Below are 18,582 nucleotides of genomic sequence, written 5' to 3'. Positions count from 1 at the left end.
CAAAAAGCTAAATTGAATGAAACTAAAGAAAACTATAAACCAGGCATGCCTTTCTACTAGCACCTCTGAAATACGAATATAACAATTTTGGGGCGTTAAAAAAACCCAACAATCACATTGATGTAAGTGGGTACCTGAAGCCTACATTTATCAAGTTGCTTTTCCACAGATACCATCCAGGTCATACAGGGCATCTTTCTTCCACAAAAGACATCTCCCCATGTTGTCAGAACCATTCTTTGCTGGGGAGGTAGCAGGATGGTAAGTGAGAACTTTCATTTGTGGGATGTTTTTTGTGTCTCCTTTCAGAAGCAGCTTTGTACTTATAAATACACATTCAGAATTATCGTGTGAATAAAGAGAATCCCAAGTGATTACACAGAGAGCATGAATGAAATAAATCTAGAGAGTTCACTTAGCTCCCAGTTACCCAGGAACATGCCATCATCCATTTTTAAAGATGTAGTAGGCAGGACTTCAGACTCAGTCTAACAATATTTAATATTTGTAATTTTTTATAGCAATACAATAAATATCTGGGACTGGTTTACAGAAGGGAATAGATGAGATTTGCTTTTTGCAACGCATTTTTCAACCGTTGGCATGGGAAAAATCAGAATTTGTTTTTGTACAGGGGACACAGACAACCACTCAGATCACAAGTGAGCAGCAGCGTAGGCTGGTGTGCTGCTACCACCAGCCATGTAGATTGCAGCCAGCAGCTATTAATTAACACCAGCTGTTAACAGCAGGGACAAAACAATCTTTCCTAAGGGAAGCAGTCACCAGAGCCCTCCTTTCTCTCCTTATACCCTTCCTTTAGAAGAAGAGGCTCTACTCCTGTCGTGATTTTTTATTTCTGGGACAGCAAAGGTAATTTTGCCATGCAGTGGCCTGTAAATGTAATTCAGTCCCATTCTCCAGAACTAAATTTTTCTGAGAAGTTCTAGGCTCTCTTTGCTTGTCAGGTTGGTGTTGCACAGGCTTTACCTGACAAAACAGTTTGAAGCTCCAAGGTTTTAACAGTACTGATTATAACTATCAGGGACAAGAAACACTTCAGTATGGTAGTTTCTTCACCTTCAGAATACACAAGTAAAACTCCTTTTCTCACTGCATAGGCACTTTTGTTGCCTTGGCCATGACCACGTAGGAGAGTGCTGCTGTCTTCCTCTCCCAAAGCCCTTTGAAGAATTAAGCTTAAGTTATGGATGGCACCATGCACCAGTGACAAATCAATTCTTGCCAGAGATGGATCTGGGAGATTCTGGAGGTGGTATTACCAGCTGGAGGAAGGAACAGATATGCCTCCAAAGTACAGTTAGTTATATCTAGACGTATTACACAGGGATTTAAACATCCTTATTGCTCAAGGTAAGGAAAATGATAGTGAAAAAAGCATTTGAAAAATTAAAAGCAAAGTTAAAATGTAGATGCTGCTCTATAGACTGGACAAAGAGCAAAGCAAAGACTCTTCCACCTGTGCCCCCCCCAGTCTTAATTACAGAAAAAATGTATCCAAGAGGACTGTGAATCTGATAGTAACCGAGACATATGATTTTTGAAAGGGATTACAGAGTAAAGCAGAATAAGACTGCAAGTATTTTGAAAATAATGTAGGAAAGAATTAACTAATCTGTCAAATAAAAGTATAGCTAGGTTTTAACATCAACACAACTCCCCATTTTTCTTTACTCTTTCTCAACCTGAATCTTTGTTTATCAGTTTCATTTACAGAAACCCCCAAAATTACACTGTCCTAAAAAATTAAAATAGCCACATTTTTTCCAAACAAATTAGGACTGTTTCATTTTTATCTGGTTTTCGAGTCACAGAATTGAAATCATTTCACAGAAAATAAAAATACCACCTCTCGTATTTCCCTTGATGAAATGCTCAGCACTGTTACAACATGGAACACAATACATTTTCTTTAAGAAAAAGATGCCAAATTGGACAGCAGTAGTTAATATAATCTTAGAGGTCTTTCACAAGATTGTATTTCTGCTACTTGTTTTGCTTTCATTGCCTTGTCCCTTTAGAACATTCAACTTAAACCTTTTCTGAAAACATTCACCAAAGTTCAGTTTGCACAAAACTCAAATGTTTACCATTGTAAAATAGAAGCACTTAGCAACATATATGATGACAAAAACCTTGGCAGCTAGTGACAGTAACCTTGAAGTCACTGGCAACTCTCCCTCTAACCATGGTGTTGCAGATTTTTCCCCTTGTCTTCTTCTTGAAGGCTGGGCAACAAAAAAAGATCACCCAAAGAGTCAGAGGGGACACTACACAGCACAAAGGGCTGTTCAATTACGGAAAGGAGGGGAAAACAAACAAGCAAACAAAATCAATCCACTTATTATAGACACAAATCTGCTGAATAATTCATTAATGTGGTAATGACCATTGGATAGTTAACCTGCACCTGGCAGATGCACAACAGGATAAAGATACACTTCTCTAGCACCCCCCTTTATACACACAACGAGAAGAAAAATAAAAAACCAACATCTGAACTTTCAAAACCACTTAAGCAATATTAGAAATCTGAATTCTATTTTAAGGCATAGCTTGAGAACGTCAGTGTTGATCAAAACCAGGGCTCATTTACCTTTGAGAATTTAACTGTGTTTAGCAGAAGTGTTGGGTGTTTCTGTATTTTTGAAAGTCTGCCTCTTATGATCTTAAGCACTTATAAACTTCAGAGACTTCTACATCTAAATGCATTCATCACTTTTGAAAACCAGACTTCTCCTATTCTGACTTTTCCTATTATATTTCAGAGTTGCAGACACACTCCTCGGGGAGCAAGACCGCGGACTCAAAGCACAGATGACTACCCTCCAGCCGTGCCCTCTTGACACGTTCTCTCTAAAAGGGCTTCGAGAGCTCAATCTTGCCATGGAGTCTCAACCTAGCTGTCCTCAGGAGACAGCCTACTTTCAGCCTATAAATTTTACCAGTTTTGTCCATTTGTGTTGCCCTGCTAAGTTCTGCTGGTTAGGGATATAATTTTAAACAGTGCCCCAGGTATTCTGTATCTCAACTTCTACCCAGTCTCTTTTGGAGATGAGATTTATGCCTTTTTCATATCCATCCTGAAGGCTTGTGGGAGCCTTCTAGGTTACAAAACCTAGAACTAAAACCTTTTCATATATCTTCCAAAAGAAAACTGAAGAGAAATTATATTCATGGCACAGATATAACACTACTGGATTCCTATCAGCTCAGTATGCAGAATTATGTCTGGTTTTACCAGTTCTGACTCTGCCCGCACTACAGAGCAGGTTCTTACGCTCATAAATATTTATCTGAGCAAATTTAGTATTCACACTCCTAAAATGATAGATTTACTAATTGAACCCTGTTAAAAATATTTGTCCTATTTTTGTCAGCACGTGAAAATCAGCGTGCAGGGTACGGAGCACATCTGGGTTTTGTGGTGACTCCCCCTTTGGGGTACCTCTGACAATTACAGTTTTGAAACCTGTGAAGTATCAGCAGTAAAGTGATTCCTGCGTTTTATCAGCAACATTGCAAGCGCTTCCCTGCCAGGGGCAGGGGAAGGTGTTCAAAAAGGCTTATAGAGATAATACTTTGGTTGTATCATTACTTAGGCAACTTGGCCAAGGCCAGTACTTACAGAGGTGCTAAATAGCACTGGATTTTTGCAGCAATGACGTTTTACAGGAAGCAAGGTACGAAGTCAAAGGAACGTAAGCCAACACAGGGACCTTTCTTACCTAACGATTTCTAGTCTATCTGCTGCCAGAAATGCTTAAGTAGACAGTCAGTATGGGACTGACAACAGCAGCACACAAGCTCTCACCAACAGCCTCCGATAGAGAAGCTGGACAGGAAAACCTGCATCCCCCATTTCAGCAACCTGCGCAGACAAACTGTTGTTATTCCACACGATTCTCCATTCCTAACCCAGATTGGTAGAGAGACTTCATTCAGTTTTCACAGAATCCAGTCCAAATCCCAACAAAATCAACACAAATCCCCTGGTGTACTTCTGCAACCTCTTTAGAAGCCCAGAGGGTCCCAATGCTCAAAGCTTCGTCTGCCTGCAGGAGATTTCATCCCAATAGGATGTTCCCACTCCAGACCTCCAAGCACATTAAGGTGATGTCTGCCTATGTGATATGATTGGCACTGCTGTATCTTTATTATAGATTCTTTTTGTCCAAAGTCCTTTAACAGGACTGTATAGCAAAATCCCTTACCATTATTGAGTCTGATCTAAGTAGTAAGCTAAAAAAATTAAATTAATGTCGTTCCCAGTAACATTTAGAAATTGCAAGCTAAGCAGCTGCCACTTACTGCTAGTAACTCAAAGTATATTGAAAGAAGTCTTACAGGAACATGTATTGATTTTGTCAGGTTTGGGCTTTTTTTTTCCCAAGCAACATATGTTGCGTGTTCTATATTTGTGGGGCTACATCTACGCAGGTTTCATTGCAGTAGCTCTGACTCTTGCCAAACAGATGTTAAGGGAAAGCAACTTAACACAACATGAGATAAAAGCTGTCTCAGATCAAAAGGCTGGGTTAAGAAAAATGTTGTGGGCAATGCAGTATACTAAAAGCATTGATTATGAATTTTTATAGAGAATTGATACGTAACCGAACTAATGCTTGACTATATTTGTTGAAATCATGCTATTACATAGAAAAACATTTACCAAATGCTAAGAATTATCTTAATTAAAGGATAGCAACTGCACAGTTTTTTTAAGTTCCAAAGGATTCATATAATTCATTTTACCAAAAGTCCAGATTCTCACTAACATCCTAGCAGAGAGCTGAAATAGTTTGAAAATTGACAAAAAGTTATAAAAGGGATGTTTTTAAAGTAGCCTTAGAAATAATAAAAAGGCAAGCAAATACCAGTCCCCAAACACAAAGTATTGGAGTATTATCCTGAAAATGACTGACTTCTCTGCAATTTTGTGTAATTTACGTAATACCCAACCAGTAGGGTTTAGCTTATTTCAATACTTTCTTCATGACTAAGCCTAATGACAAAATTCACTTCAATTTACTCTGTTAGAAGACAAAGAGGTTAATTTTTTACCATTCAGAATCAACATATTTCATCATCTGTTCACTTTCCCAATTATGAAAATTATTAATATGTACACAGTAGAGTCAGTTCAGCACATAAAAACTGATATGAAATCTTCCATATTTATTTTTTCCCTTGAATTCAGTAATAGTGTTGGCTCAAAACATGGTACTATCTGTCGAAGAATTTTAGGCTTGGTTTTGCAAATGTAATAAAAGACATTATGTTAGAAGACTACCATAGTTACTTTCACTGTATGTCTGATCTACTCAAGAACACATCTTTGGATGTCCATGACAATGATCCTTTCTACCCTCAGGTATCCAAGTTCTGCTGCTTCTGAATTGGCACTGATCAAAAAATCTGCAACACGTTTCCTTTATCATGAAAAAGGATCTTGCAGTTCCAGAAGCCAGAAAAATAAGCTCATCTTCCCCCTCGTATAGAAATAACTTTTGAAAGTTGGCAGGAAAACCTAGTTTCATCCACATTCACTGCTACAGAAAAGTGATTATACTCTGATATGAACGTGTTATATAAACTTTCAAAGCAGTGAAAAGATTTAACATGGAAAAGAAAAATTAAATTTAAACCAGTCAGTAGATATTTTACAACATTTTCTATTCATAAAGCAGGTACTAAAGAAAAAAAAAAAATCAGTCTTTCTGAGTGAAATTTTTCAATCCTAAACCCATACAGACTAAAAGTTTACTACACCATATAGACTGAAAAACAAAAGCCAGGGTTCATTTACTTGCCATAGATTAGATGGGGATTTTTTAAAACACCAGATATTCCAAAACACTACGTGAAATCTTACTTTTCAACAATGGTATTTGATGATCAACTGGATCTAGGACAGCTGGTCTATCGTCTGTATTTCTGTTCACTTTGAATTATCTCTGGTTTTCAATTCATGTAAAGCTACTATGAATACACTTAGCAACAGAACATTATTAAAACAAAAACTATGGCAACTAACACAAATCCACATTATTAAAAAATATTCTAGTTTCATATATGTTTATGAAAGCTTCCAAAGCATCACGAGAAAACCAAATATAAGGACAAACTCAAGGTTTGTAAATAAGATTCCACATAAAATAAATAACAAAAAATATTAATGTTGGCAGCTGATTGTCTTTAGACAAAAACATGTCAAGGTACATACCTGTAAATCTGTTTAATATTTTCAGCTTTGATCTCCTTGAGAATTTCATGGTAGACATGAGGGTTATTTCTTTCTTGAGATGTTAGGGGAGAAGGGCATTTCTTGAGTGCATAATATCCCATCACAATTCCAAAAATAAATAAAATCAAAGCAGTGCAAAATACTTTCAGTATCTGAAAAAAACTGCAGCGGTTGCTCTTTGGTGCCTGTCTTGTATAGTGTGAGACATAGTCTGGGTCTTCCTGAAGCCGCTGGAATCTTCCCTTTGGAGAAGATGAAGGCTGGATAGGCTCAAGATCCAGGTCAGGGCTCTGTGAGTTTCCCAAGTGATGCTGGACTGCACCATCCAGTCGGAAATGGTCAAAGCCAGGCTCCTCCAGCTCTTTTTCCATGTCCCATTCCAATTCCAGTGCTGTAGCTTGGAGCTCATCATTGTCAAGGTACGGTGAGTGCCCCTGTGCTCTCTGGTCTGCATTCACTTTCTGATAGGCCATATTTTTATCTATTAAAACAAAATTTGAAACCCTAAATGTTTGTTTCCTTATGTATACATAGAACAAATCATTTATTCTTCATAAACCTAGGACAATTAAACATGTAGAATAAAAGGAAAAAATGGGTTCTCAGTATTTCATTCTCCCTGTTTCCATCATCCTGTCTTCTTTTGTATGATCAGCAATCCCATGAACATTGTCAGAATGAAGATATTTAAGATATACGATATTATACTATATTGTACGAATATGAATAAATAGAATTTACAAGTGCCAATGCCAAAACACAGAAGTTACCCCCTATTATCAGTCCCCAAGATAATACTAAAAAAATCCTCCAAAACAATTATTTATTACCTGAAAGTAATTTTAAAGCTTAACAACATATCAGTTTCATTTCACACACCATACAAAATAATGCTGTTAAAATAAAGACGAAAAAGCAGAAATAATGTAACTTGCCTGATTTGATTCTCAAGGCATGGAAATGGTAAGTAAAAAAAGAATTTTCAGGGTGACACTGTACTTACACATCAATAAAAGGATTCCATTTAGATGGAGCATTTTATTATTTATAGGTATTTTAAATGCATAGTTCCTGAATGACTGATGAATTTACTTAGAAATTGTCCCAGCTGTTTTGCTCCACTTATTTTTCCCATTTTAACGAATCAAAAGTACTGCCAGGTAAGTACTTATATCAAAATCATTCCTTTAATAGCAAGGCATATCCATGGCACTTCTAGATATTTCTGTAGAAGTACAAGCCCTCTAAAGGGAACTCTGACCTCCAGTAAAAAGTCAATTTTCAACAAATCATATTTAAAAGACTGCAACAATAGGGTGCTGTTTTCGCCCATACTTTTGACAATAGCTGTTCCGCCACTTAAGCATCTGTAATTTAGGGCTTTTCAAACATTGGACTCACTTATCAATTAGAAAAAATGAAGATAAAGATATTAAACCTTTCACTGTGATGAACATTGGACTGACACCTACAACAGTACATTATCCCTCCATTTTTATATTTTAAGGCATTTTCTTTCTCTAAGACTTACCTCCAGATAACATTACTGAGGCCACATAATAGATGAACCTACTCAAATGGCAAAGTAGAATTTAGCTTTTTGAAGCTCTCTGAGGAGAGCAAACTGTTAGAAAGCACTGATATAATGAAACAGCCTATTGTCAACTGAAAGAGTACCTTGTTCTATACAATACCAATTTACAGATTCTATTTCCTCGTAAGCCACATAAATACCCCTCACCTATAACTGTCAGGCAGTCTAGGAACAGTCAAGAGAGCCCATATTTGAAATACACATTTCAAGTATAGCTATTTTATATACTTTGCAAATAAATTCTCAACTGGCAGTCCAAACTCTTCTACAGGCAATGGAAGCAAAAGAGTTTACAGTGAGCTGAACTAAGGCATCTTAAATTAGTGTGAAAATCTTGTTATTGTTATTTAAATAAATAATGCAACATTAGTCTTTAAATTCCAGTTGAGCCAACAAGTGGCTTATGCCTGCAAAGCCGTTCTGGCTTTTCCCCACAGTTGTGCATCACCTCGAGAATTCTCAAGGGAGCATGCTGTCTCATCCAGGTTGTTAAGGAAGATATTTAATAAGCTCAGCCACAGAATTGATCCCTGGTGCATTAAGCTTCTTACCAAGCACCAAATGGGCATCAAATGATTTGTTAATATTCCTTGGAAAACTGAGCTAACCACTTTTCAAACTATTTGTCTACCCTTTCACTTCATCTCCTGTTTTGTTGATGGAGGTATTAATTTGCAAACCATCAATGACAGAGGTCACTACTAGATAGCTCAACAACAAAATCTTTCCAATTGCATTTCATACTGCTTTTTATTAGACATTAAAGGGAAGTGTTTTGTCCTTCAAAAGCAAAACAAAATATTACTGCATTCCATAAATATATAATTTTGACTCCAGAATTACTACAGTCCTGTAACGAACAGCTTTATCCAAATAAATAAACCCTTAACAGATTACCACAGTATTACCCATAGAATGGGAATTACTGCAGTTTTTCAGACACAGTTGCATGGCAAATATTAATCTTTGTGAGCTTATAAATGTTGACCATTGCATATCCGTGGTAGTTACGTTTTCTCTGTATTTATGACATTTTAAATATGTATGTTACTGCTCAATGGAGCATATTAATAAATGTTATTTAAATCTACATATAAGCACATAATAAAAATCCTATGAAATTTCTTTAAATGGTTGTTAATGCAGATGAGTAGCAACCACATTCCACAGCTTAGTATCTCAGCAATTGAATTCTCATAAAAAACATCAAAATCAGTTACCTCACCCCAGGAAAAAAAAAAAAAACAAACAACCAAAAAAAACCCAAAAAACAAGCAAACAACTAAATTGAACTAAAATAAAAATCAATATCAATATTCAATTTGTTTTTATATTTGAGACCAGACTTTGGAGTATGGAATCATCTTAGCAACACATGTCCTTTAGATAAAGAATGCAAAGAATGCAAGAACCACCCCATTTAACACCTTTGCTTTTTCTACTAATAATGCTAAGTTCATTATTTGAGTGTAAGGACACAGCACAACTTGCGATGAAGTACCTGAGATTAGGGCCCCCAAGCATATTTAACCATGCAACAGAGATTTTAGAAAGGAGTCTCCTGGTTCTCAATGCACAAGTCATTTGTGCCATGCATCCTATGTTACTGGTTCTGGTTAGTATGTGGCTGGTTGAAGGAAGTAGGCATGACTTAAAAGTTATGTATTAAATGTAATTTTAGGTAGGAATTAGCAGGATAAAGAAAACACTACATAGAGAATAACAAAGAAATAGACAATAGAAATATGGATAAACTATGGAGTCAAGAAAAAACACTATGATACTCTAGTTCAGCCTCCTCTATAACACAGACAGTAAAACGAACATATTTTGAAAGACACTTTTGAAAACTTCAGGAGATAGAAAATCCATCCCATCTGCCAGCAAGCTGTTTCACCATTTAATTGCTGTTAAATACATGTTTTATTATAAAGATAAAAGAGCAACTGCAAAATGCCAGAAGTCTGAATGTGCACTGAGCGACCTTTAAAGCCATTCTATAGGGACAGCAAAGGGGATCATAAACTCTGGAATACAGGACAGAGACAAGCTGATGACCAATAAAGTTGATGTGTGTTTTGTACTTCCACTTCTTTGCGGCAAGGATGTTTATAGAGAAGTATCAAATCAATGGTAAATATCCTTTCAATTAACTGTACACAAGAAATCAAGAGAGTCAGCTTTATCAGATCATTATTGTTTTAATGAGCCCACTTCAAAAATACCTACTTGTTCTTTGATCTGAAAAGTAACGCATTTATATCTGATAGTTACATTTTGCTACGAAACAACCAGAAACTTTTTGTGTGACAGCTTTCCTGCTTGAATCCCTTATCAATGAAGTCTTTGGAAACTATGTAAGGACTACACAAAAAGTGTTTCATCTGTATCACTGCCACTCCCTTAATACCGATACAACAGAAAGCTCAGTTTATCCAAACACTCTATGAAACCAACAAGACAACAGCAGTATGAATATATTACAGTTAATTCTTTGTGACTGGTACAGTAGTTGTTAAATCCAGTTCATAAACAGCTGAGACAATTAGCAGGCTCATTCACAGCAGGAGGAATGGCAAGTGTTAACGTGCTGCCCATAGCAAATGCCTTCTCGAGCCATTTAGCGTTCATTACTGAACAGACAAGTTTTACCCTGGAACACTACTAAAGGCTTTCTGGCCTCTTTGTGTAGTCATAAAACAGGAAATCCTGGGTTGTCAGCTAATCTCATTTGTAAAGATTCTTTCATTTTTATTTTCTTCTCTGTATCTTCTATACAAAGTGCTTTTGCTTTAAGTCTTCATAATCTTTTTGTGTCAAGGGAAACCCCCAAAGCAGACAAAATATGTCACCCGCTGTAAGAGCAAATACCCGTACTTATCGCGGAAATCAACACCCACCGTACATACAAGTCTTCAAACTGTCTAAGACAACAACTTAGTACTTTGTTAAATAAGATTATGCCAACTTTCAGGCCTAGACAAATTTCTTCAGAGTTATAAATCCCTGAAGAAGTTGTTTGCAGAAGAGATTACGATGCCCTTGTCAACAGCAACATTACACTACATTGTAACTTGAAAAATAATGTGCTATTTCCATCATCGCTTCCATATTTTTCTGCAGTAATGGTTTCTCCCTTCCCTCATGGTTGGGATATGGGCTTGGCAACCAGTTCAGTTACAGCAGGACAATTAAGTTATCACTCCACCCAACCACCGTATAAAAACAAATGACAAAACTTAACCAGTTGTTCATGTTTCAACAGCTGACTCAAGTCCAACACAATCCGAAAGAACGTGCAGTGTTGTAGCAGAAGACAGAACAGAGAGATCAGACTTGAGAAAGGAGGTATTTAGATCACAGCTGAGTCCAAGCTGTCTCTTCATATAAAGCTAGGGAGTACTTTTTGGCATACCTGAGTGATTTACAGTATTTAACGTCTTAAAAAACTCTCATCGATTTTATTATACCATGAATAGCCGTGTCAACCAGGATACTATCAATATCAACACAAAGGATGAAGAACAGGGTCTATAATGTGACTTGACTGGTAAGACTCACACACAATGATGCCCAGTTGGAGGCAAGAGTTACCTCGCCTGTCAAAGCAGTGATCAAATGCATCAGCTGCTTGAGCTATAATGTCCTGGGCCATCCAGGTGTGCATAGGTATATACCTATGTATTTGCCTTCTGCCTTTTCAGAACCTTTGAAGTCATGGGGCTCAGAGAAACAATTAGTAGGAAGCTCCTTCTCACACAGCAGACAACTATCACGTAAGGATCAGGCAGATTCAACTGGTTTCTAATATCCTGGGCATGTATTAGTAACAGATCTTTTCCATCCTCAGACATGTTTAGTTTGGAAGTATGTTTGCCTGGAACAAAACCCAGAAATATTTACTGAACTTACACTGCTAGCAGCATCCCTGATATATGCATAGCCTACCTAGGAGTAGTTTCATTAAAACTGCAGTGTGATCAGATCAGTACAAATGGCTGTTATGGAACCTGTGCGTTTCTTGTGGTACGTGCTGTGCTGCTGCCTTTGCTTTGCCTCCATTTTCAGAACAGCTTTTCCCTCCAGTGTGGGTGGGTAACAGCTGATTTCTAGCTGCTCACTCTTTACCATTCCCATTCCCAAACATCAGAACAACAGTCTCAAATAAGGAGGGAGAAACCTCCTTCACGCACATGCTGGTTCCCGAGACCACAAAGTAATCATTCATCTTTCCTTTGGCCCCAAGACTTAGATCCTGCCATTCTCCTCAGGAGGGGTGTTGGACAGGAGTGCAGTGCTTTTAAAAGCAAAAAGGTAGATGGAGAAACAGGACTCCCAGCACTAGGAGGGATGTGCCATATATGTGCATTTACACACTGTTCTTAAACTAGGTTAAAAGGGGAAGAAACAATGCCCTACATCTTTGTTCATCTGCACTAGGCTACAGCCCCACCACCTAACCTCCCCTGCCCCAATTTACCCTCCCCTCCCCACCACTTATCTTCCCACACGTCTGCCTGAGCTCCTGTCCATCCCCATCTCCAGCACATTGTGCCCTGCTTCTCCAGAGCAACTGCGTCCCTCCCCACCCCTGCCCCAAAGCCTGTCGCTCTTCCCTTCCCTGCTGCTGGAGCTGCCACCCAGCTCCAGCATCTTTGGCTTCCCTGGGGAACCGCAGCAGTGCAGCAGCGGATGGGGTGGGGAAAGCCCACCTGACACCAAGGGTCCCTATGGAAAAAAGCGTGGGAGCTTTCGTCCCTGCTTTAGATTTCACAGGCTTAGAGACATTACACAACTACAAGAAGCAAAATGCATTAAGAAGGGATGCAGCTTCAAAAAGTAAGAATATCTTTCTGGCAAAAGAGGACATTTTAGCCATGTGTTTCAGACAGTCCTTGCCATAGTTTGGTTGAAGCTGCAGCCACCACTGGATCCAGGGTGAAGCCACCTGCTGAACCACTCTACCCCCTCCCACCCAGTGCAATTTGGGATGGTTAGCAGCAACCACCTCTTCTTGCATAGCAATCAACCCACTTCAAAACTATTCTGTGAACACATTAATTTTTCCCTTTTCCTGTTTTTCCTCATAATGCCTGCCTGATACTAACCTAATCTGCAGTTTGCCTGCATTTTTTTTCGAAATTCAAGTTTTAATCAATAATATATTTTGCATTATATTTCCCCAGACATTATAATTGCCTCTGAAAGAAATAGAACACAAAGCTTTACCAAGACAAAAACTATTATTGGGGAATTTGCATTTAAGCTTATAATTTGATGCAAAACAGAATTATTGTAAATGGTGTTTAACTTGAAAATGCTGACAGCGATAGCTGCAGTAACAGGCCCTAGCAGTTCTTAAGAAATTAATTTTATGACTCATTTCTGCTTTAGAATTTTTTACGCTGCCAGTCTTGGGTTTGGGTACATTTCAATCATCTTTTTAATTTTTTTTTTCAATTTATTTTTTCTTGTTCATTACAGTCAATCACATTAAAATTATTGTAAAAAAAAAATGTAATTTTAACTTTAAAATTCTGGAAACTGTACACTTACAAGTTACTACACTCTGGGAAACTATGCTAATGGGAATCTACTGCACTTCCAAAAGGTGCAAACCAAGATTATAAAAAATACTATGGGATTTCAACCCATGCCTTTTTTAAAGAACAAAACCAGAACAACAACAATAACAAAAAAACCCAAAAGGTTACTTATATGGAATGAGCTACAGACAGGAACCTGGCCTCATCATGAACACAGACTCCATTCCTGGTTTTTAACAATCATTGCCAAAATCTAGCAATGGAAATACTAACACATTCTACTGGGGGTGGGGGGGCACGACACAGGACAACACACCACAAAACCAACAAAAAAAACAAACTGATGATTCCAGAGCAGCTGAGATACAAGATTCTTTAGCCATAGTCCAGTCCAAAGATAAGAGATGGACATGAATCCGCCCTACAATTTCAATCCATCTCCCGAAGGGATCTGCCCCCTGATAAAAGGACACAGCATGCAGCAGAGCTGTGAGAATAAGACACGTTCAGGACCTAAGACCAAGTTTCATCAAAAAATATAGATTGCAGACAGTAAGTTGCACTCACGTCTCTTCTAAAAGGAAACCAGATCTTAAGCAACTTAGACACCTGAGAACATGCCATCTCCAAGCAGAATGAACTCAGATACATAAATGACTACACATGACATATGGCAATTTAAAAAAAGGCAGTATTTCAAATAAGTTTTTAAAAAGGATATATCTACAGACAAAGGCTTCCTCTATAAAACCTGCACGTGTGACTGACCTGTGCACAATTTCTTTTCCCACAGAAGAGCTAGGGCTCCAGCTGGAGATGTCAAGTACTTTCAGAACCCTCTTTCTATGGCTTCTGTTGAAGAGACCAGAACTGACGGTGGAATGGGGGATAAGAGAATGGACTTCATCTGCAAACTCCCTGTTACTCCCAGTGATTTTCAAGATCAGATGGTCTAAGCTGGGTTTCAGAGCTTAGGATCAATTTCACAAAAGTATCTGGTTACATAAGAGAAACCTTGCTATTATTAAGATTTCACATGGAAATCAGAGATACACATGAATTATGAAGCCCTAATGTCTCATGTCAAGAGTACATTTTGGATAGAAACAGATTGTAAAGTATTAATTTAAAACACAGACACACACAAATAAAACATTTCTGTTGTCACCAACCTGTAGTCTTCTAAGTTGCTGTAGAAAAATAGGTCGGTACTTATAAAAAAAAAAAAAAAAATAATCCTTATTTCAGAGAACATTTTATAGAACTTTTTTTTTCTGGTTTCTTGCTCAGTGGGGTTTTATTGAGTTTTATCCATTTCAACAATGACGTGGAGCCCTTAAAAATAATATATTATGGAGGGAAGATGGCAACATTTACAATTTAGCTTTATTGGAATTTTACTATATTTTGATAGATGACAGCTTTAATGATTCTGTGCATGGTTTATAGCAGAAAACAGAGTAAGGCAGTAACATAATTTTCTGCTTTTTCCAATGATCTGTATCCAAAGAATTCAGAAAACAAGCAAGTTTACTTCATAATCATGCCAAATTTATTTTCTGGGTGAACTCTCAAATGTTAAAGCTCAAGTACACAGAGTGATGTTGCCATGGCAACTGCTACTGCAACCTAAGATGGGAACATGTTTATGAAAGCACATTTATATACCCGTAACACACATGCTGAGGCACACCGACGCTCCAGACTCCTGTCAGAAGGCAATCGAGCTGTTCACGCGTTATTAGCCCCGACTCTGCTCCTGGCAAGGCAAAGGGACATTTGCTGAAGCCATTAAGCTGCCACAACCCCACATATGATATATATAATTATAGAATCATAGAATTGCTTAGGTTGGAAAGGACCCTTAAGATCAGTCCAACCACTACCCCAGCACAGCCAAGTCCATTGCTAAACCATGTCCCTCAGTGCCACACACACATGTCTTTTAAACCTCTCCAGGGATGGTGACTCAACCACTTCCCCAGGCAGCCAGTTCCAGTGTTCAACAACCCTTTCAGTAAAGATGTTTTTCCTAATATCTAAGCTAAACCTCTCCTGGTTCACCTTGAGGCCATTTTCTCTTCTTCTATTGCTTGTTGCTTAGGAGAAGACACCAACCCCCCCTTGCTCCAACCTCCTTTCAGGTAGTTGTAGAGAGCAAGAAGATCTCCCCTCAGCCGCCTTTTCTCCAGGATGAACATCCACAGTCCTCTCAGCTGCTCCTCATAAGACTTGTTTACTTCTGTTTCTAGGACCTAAATGAGGAAGTCTTAATTTGCCATAAGATGCAATATTAGAAGATTTAGTGTTACTATAGCTATAGGCGAAGAGTGGAGTGGTAATATGTTTAGTGTCCTTTGACCTTTTTTTTTTTTTTTCTAAATCTCCACTGAAATAAGCTGTCAAGTTTGAGAAATGTCAGAGTTTGGTCATTTGAGTCTGCCCGGAGGTGTAATTTTGCATGGTGTACAATTTCTGTGAATTTATCACAACATGTTATTTCACACATTGCCAACATGGTGTGACATTCAACATCCTGAATCCGCCAGTGTCTACAGGCTGAAATGAGTTTATGATTTCTCTTTAAAAGAAAATCCAAGGTGTGTTAGTTCAGAGCAACAGAGGAATCCTCAGTGGATTTCTGGGGATAAAAATCAAAGGAAGCATCCATTCTTCCTGCTGCTTCGTCTACATATCTACTGGTTAGGCAGTTCTGCCACTCTTGACACTGCCTTTCCATATCAGCCAGCACTGAGTTCAATACGGAAGCATTTTATATTAAAAACTGATTTGTTCCTCTAGTTATCACTTACTCTGCAAACACATTTAAGTTCTGTGATGAAGTAAATCTATATGTAAAGTTCTATATAACAGTAATAAATACTTTCAATAGCTTTCCAGGAGAATTTCATGCTTTGATCTAGCCCTTCCAGAATAAAGTCACAAAAAGCAGCTGGATCTGATGCTGTTTTCAGCCAAGTCCTACCCAGCTGTGACCACAGCCCTGGGAGAAGTGGCACAGCTGCTTAGCCTATGGTTTTATCTTCAGCCTTTCTCTGATGGACTCCCAAGCACCACTTGGGGAAATCTCTCAGCCTTGACAAGATGTATGAAGATGAGGGTATTAGAGTAAATAAACTAGAGAAGTCCATTATCCCAAAGACTACCTCAATTCTCAATTGTCTAGCTCAGCCTGCTAGAGTCACTTTTGACACCTACAAGGTTAACAGTTAAACCTTTATACATGCAGAATTTGCCATAGACTGGTACTAGGCTGAACTCTGTGCAGTTTTTACTAACACTGTTAGTCTGTATTAATTTCTTAAGAAAAATGTCTTAGAAAGTAAACATAATACTTCTTGACCACAAACAGAGTGGCCTTACAGAGGGGCATGATACATACTTTACGATCTAAAATAAACAGATCAAATGCTTTAGAGGAAAAATATTTAATTAACCTTTCTTTTAGATTAGGCCAGGGTTTGTGCATAGCTATTAGAGTTTAAATTGTTTACGGTATAGTACTTTTTGATTTAGAGAAATTAGCAATTGAAGATAAGCAAACTGTGCATTACAAGGGAAAACAAAAATGACATATTCAGGAAACATATAGCTTAGCATACTGAGTTAAAGTAGGCTATAAGCTATATAACTAATGCTTAGAGGTATTTCAGCACTTTGCATCTAAAGCAGGAACTGTGCATGAACAGAAGGACTGATGGGTTTGTGCTAATTCAGCTTTATACCATCAGCTAAATGTCTGTTGATGATCTCGTGGGATGCTGGATACCCACGTTCAGGTACACATTCTTGTACCTGAAAGCTAGCGATGTTAGGGAACTTTTCAACAAAGTAATACTAACCAGCAAATGACGATCTGCTGACAACAAAACCCTTAAATAGCAAATGTCACAGAACAGCAGCTGTGGATGACCAGTCTCTGAGCATACTCTGCATACTGACTATTATGTACTATTACTTCCCCTTTCCCCGCTTCCTTCAAAAAGCAACATTAATCCAAAATCACTCCAAGCAACAGCTCTGAGAGAAGACTAAGCCCTCTCTACTCTGCTTTCAGCTATAAGACAGAACAGTATTTATGTTTCAGTAGAACACATTACAACTTCTTAAAAAAGATAGGAAGATACGTCAATTAACTAATTTTCTTAATTCTGGAAATTTATACTAAAAAACTGACAATTCTCAGAACCACAGAAATGGCTGGCAGGGACCTCCGGAGCTCAACTGCTCCAACCTCCCACTCTAAGCAGACCTGCTGACAAGAACAAATGGAGATGTCTCGTCCTTAAACTGAACTCATCAGGCATTCAATCAGAGCTAAAGGGTTCAATATGAACAGAAATGTATGCCATTTCTCTCTTTTTTTTTTTTTTTTTTTCCTGCTGCTGATACATCTGTTTCTTAGTAAAAATAACATCGGTATGCAAAAATAAAACACCACAAACCTGTAATATAACCAGTCGTTAAAATTCATAGACATTCCTGCTGTGGATAAAAACAAAAAAACCAAAACCCTAAAACAAACAAACAAAAAAACCCCACAACCAAACCCCCACCAAAAAAAAAAACCAAAAACAAAAAAAAAAACAACAACAAAAAACCAAAACAAACCACAGAAAAGAGACAGACACGGAAAAAGAAATTAAAATCTTAACACATAGACATAGTAGCTACAGCATGAAAAATTCATTTCCATTAATGAGATGTGGTAGTCCCCAGGCCAGCACCCTTTGTACATGAACCATGTTAATCAGATTGTATGAGCATTTGCCGGAAACTCCCAGGACAGCAAGCAACTATAACTATATAGCAAGCATAGCAGATTAACAGTTTGCTAAAAACTGCTTGACTTGTAACCCTTGAAGCACAAGAATGAGGTAGATTTCCTGAATCACTGATAAATGAAGCATTTCATATACATGGCTCCTATTTGTCGCAGTCTTTGATGCAATTTGCACATCACCAAATGTGCACAAAATATCCTTCTCAGTGGCAAATTCATGTTACAAAGTACAGAATAAACAAACAGTAAGGGCTGTGCCAATTTAGACTCGGTCACGTGTGCTTGTACAATGCCTTGCTACCACTATCCTACATCTCCCAACAAAACTTCAGTAACTTCAGCTGAGTTGAAGCAAGATGGACACACAAGC

General features: G+C 37.9%; 1 protein-coding gene across 5 annotated transcripts in view; it reads right to left on the bottom strand.

Annotated features, from left to right (window-relative positions):
- NAALADL2 (N-acetylated alpha-linked acidic dipeptidase like 2) overlaps nucleotides 1-18,582 on the bottom strand; it is a 497,171-nt gene that overhangs the window by 302,152 nt on the left and 176,437 nt on the right. For all 5 annotated transcript variants that reach the window (XM_080409532.1, XM_080409535.1, XM_080409533.1 and 2 more), the window contains one exon: nucleotides 6,248-6,749. In XM_080409532.1, coding sequence (XP_080265658.1) covers nucleotides 6,248-6,749 — 502 coding nt within the window. The remainder of the gene's footprint in view (nucleotides 1-6,247; nucleotides 6,750-18,582) is intronic.

This window comes from Falco punctatus (assembly GCF_963210335.1).
Source record: "Falco punctatus genome assembly, chromosome: 13".
NCBI lineage: Eukaryota > Metazoa > Chordata > Aves > Falconiformes > Falconidae > Falco > Falco punctatus.
The sequence above is the reverse complement of the archived record's forward strand: the minus strand, read 5'-3'. Positions and strand labels throughout refer to the sequence as shown.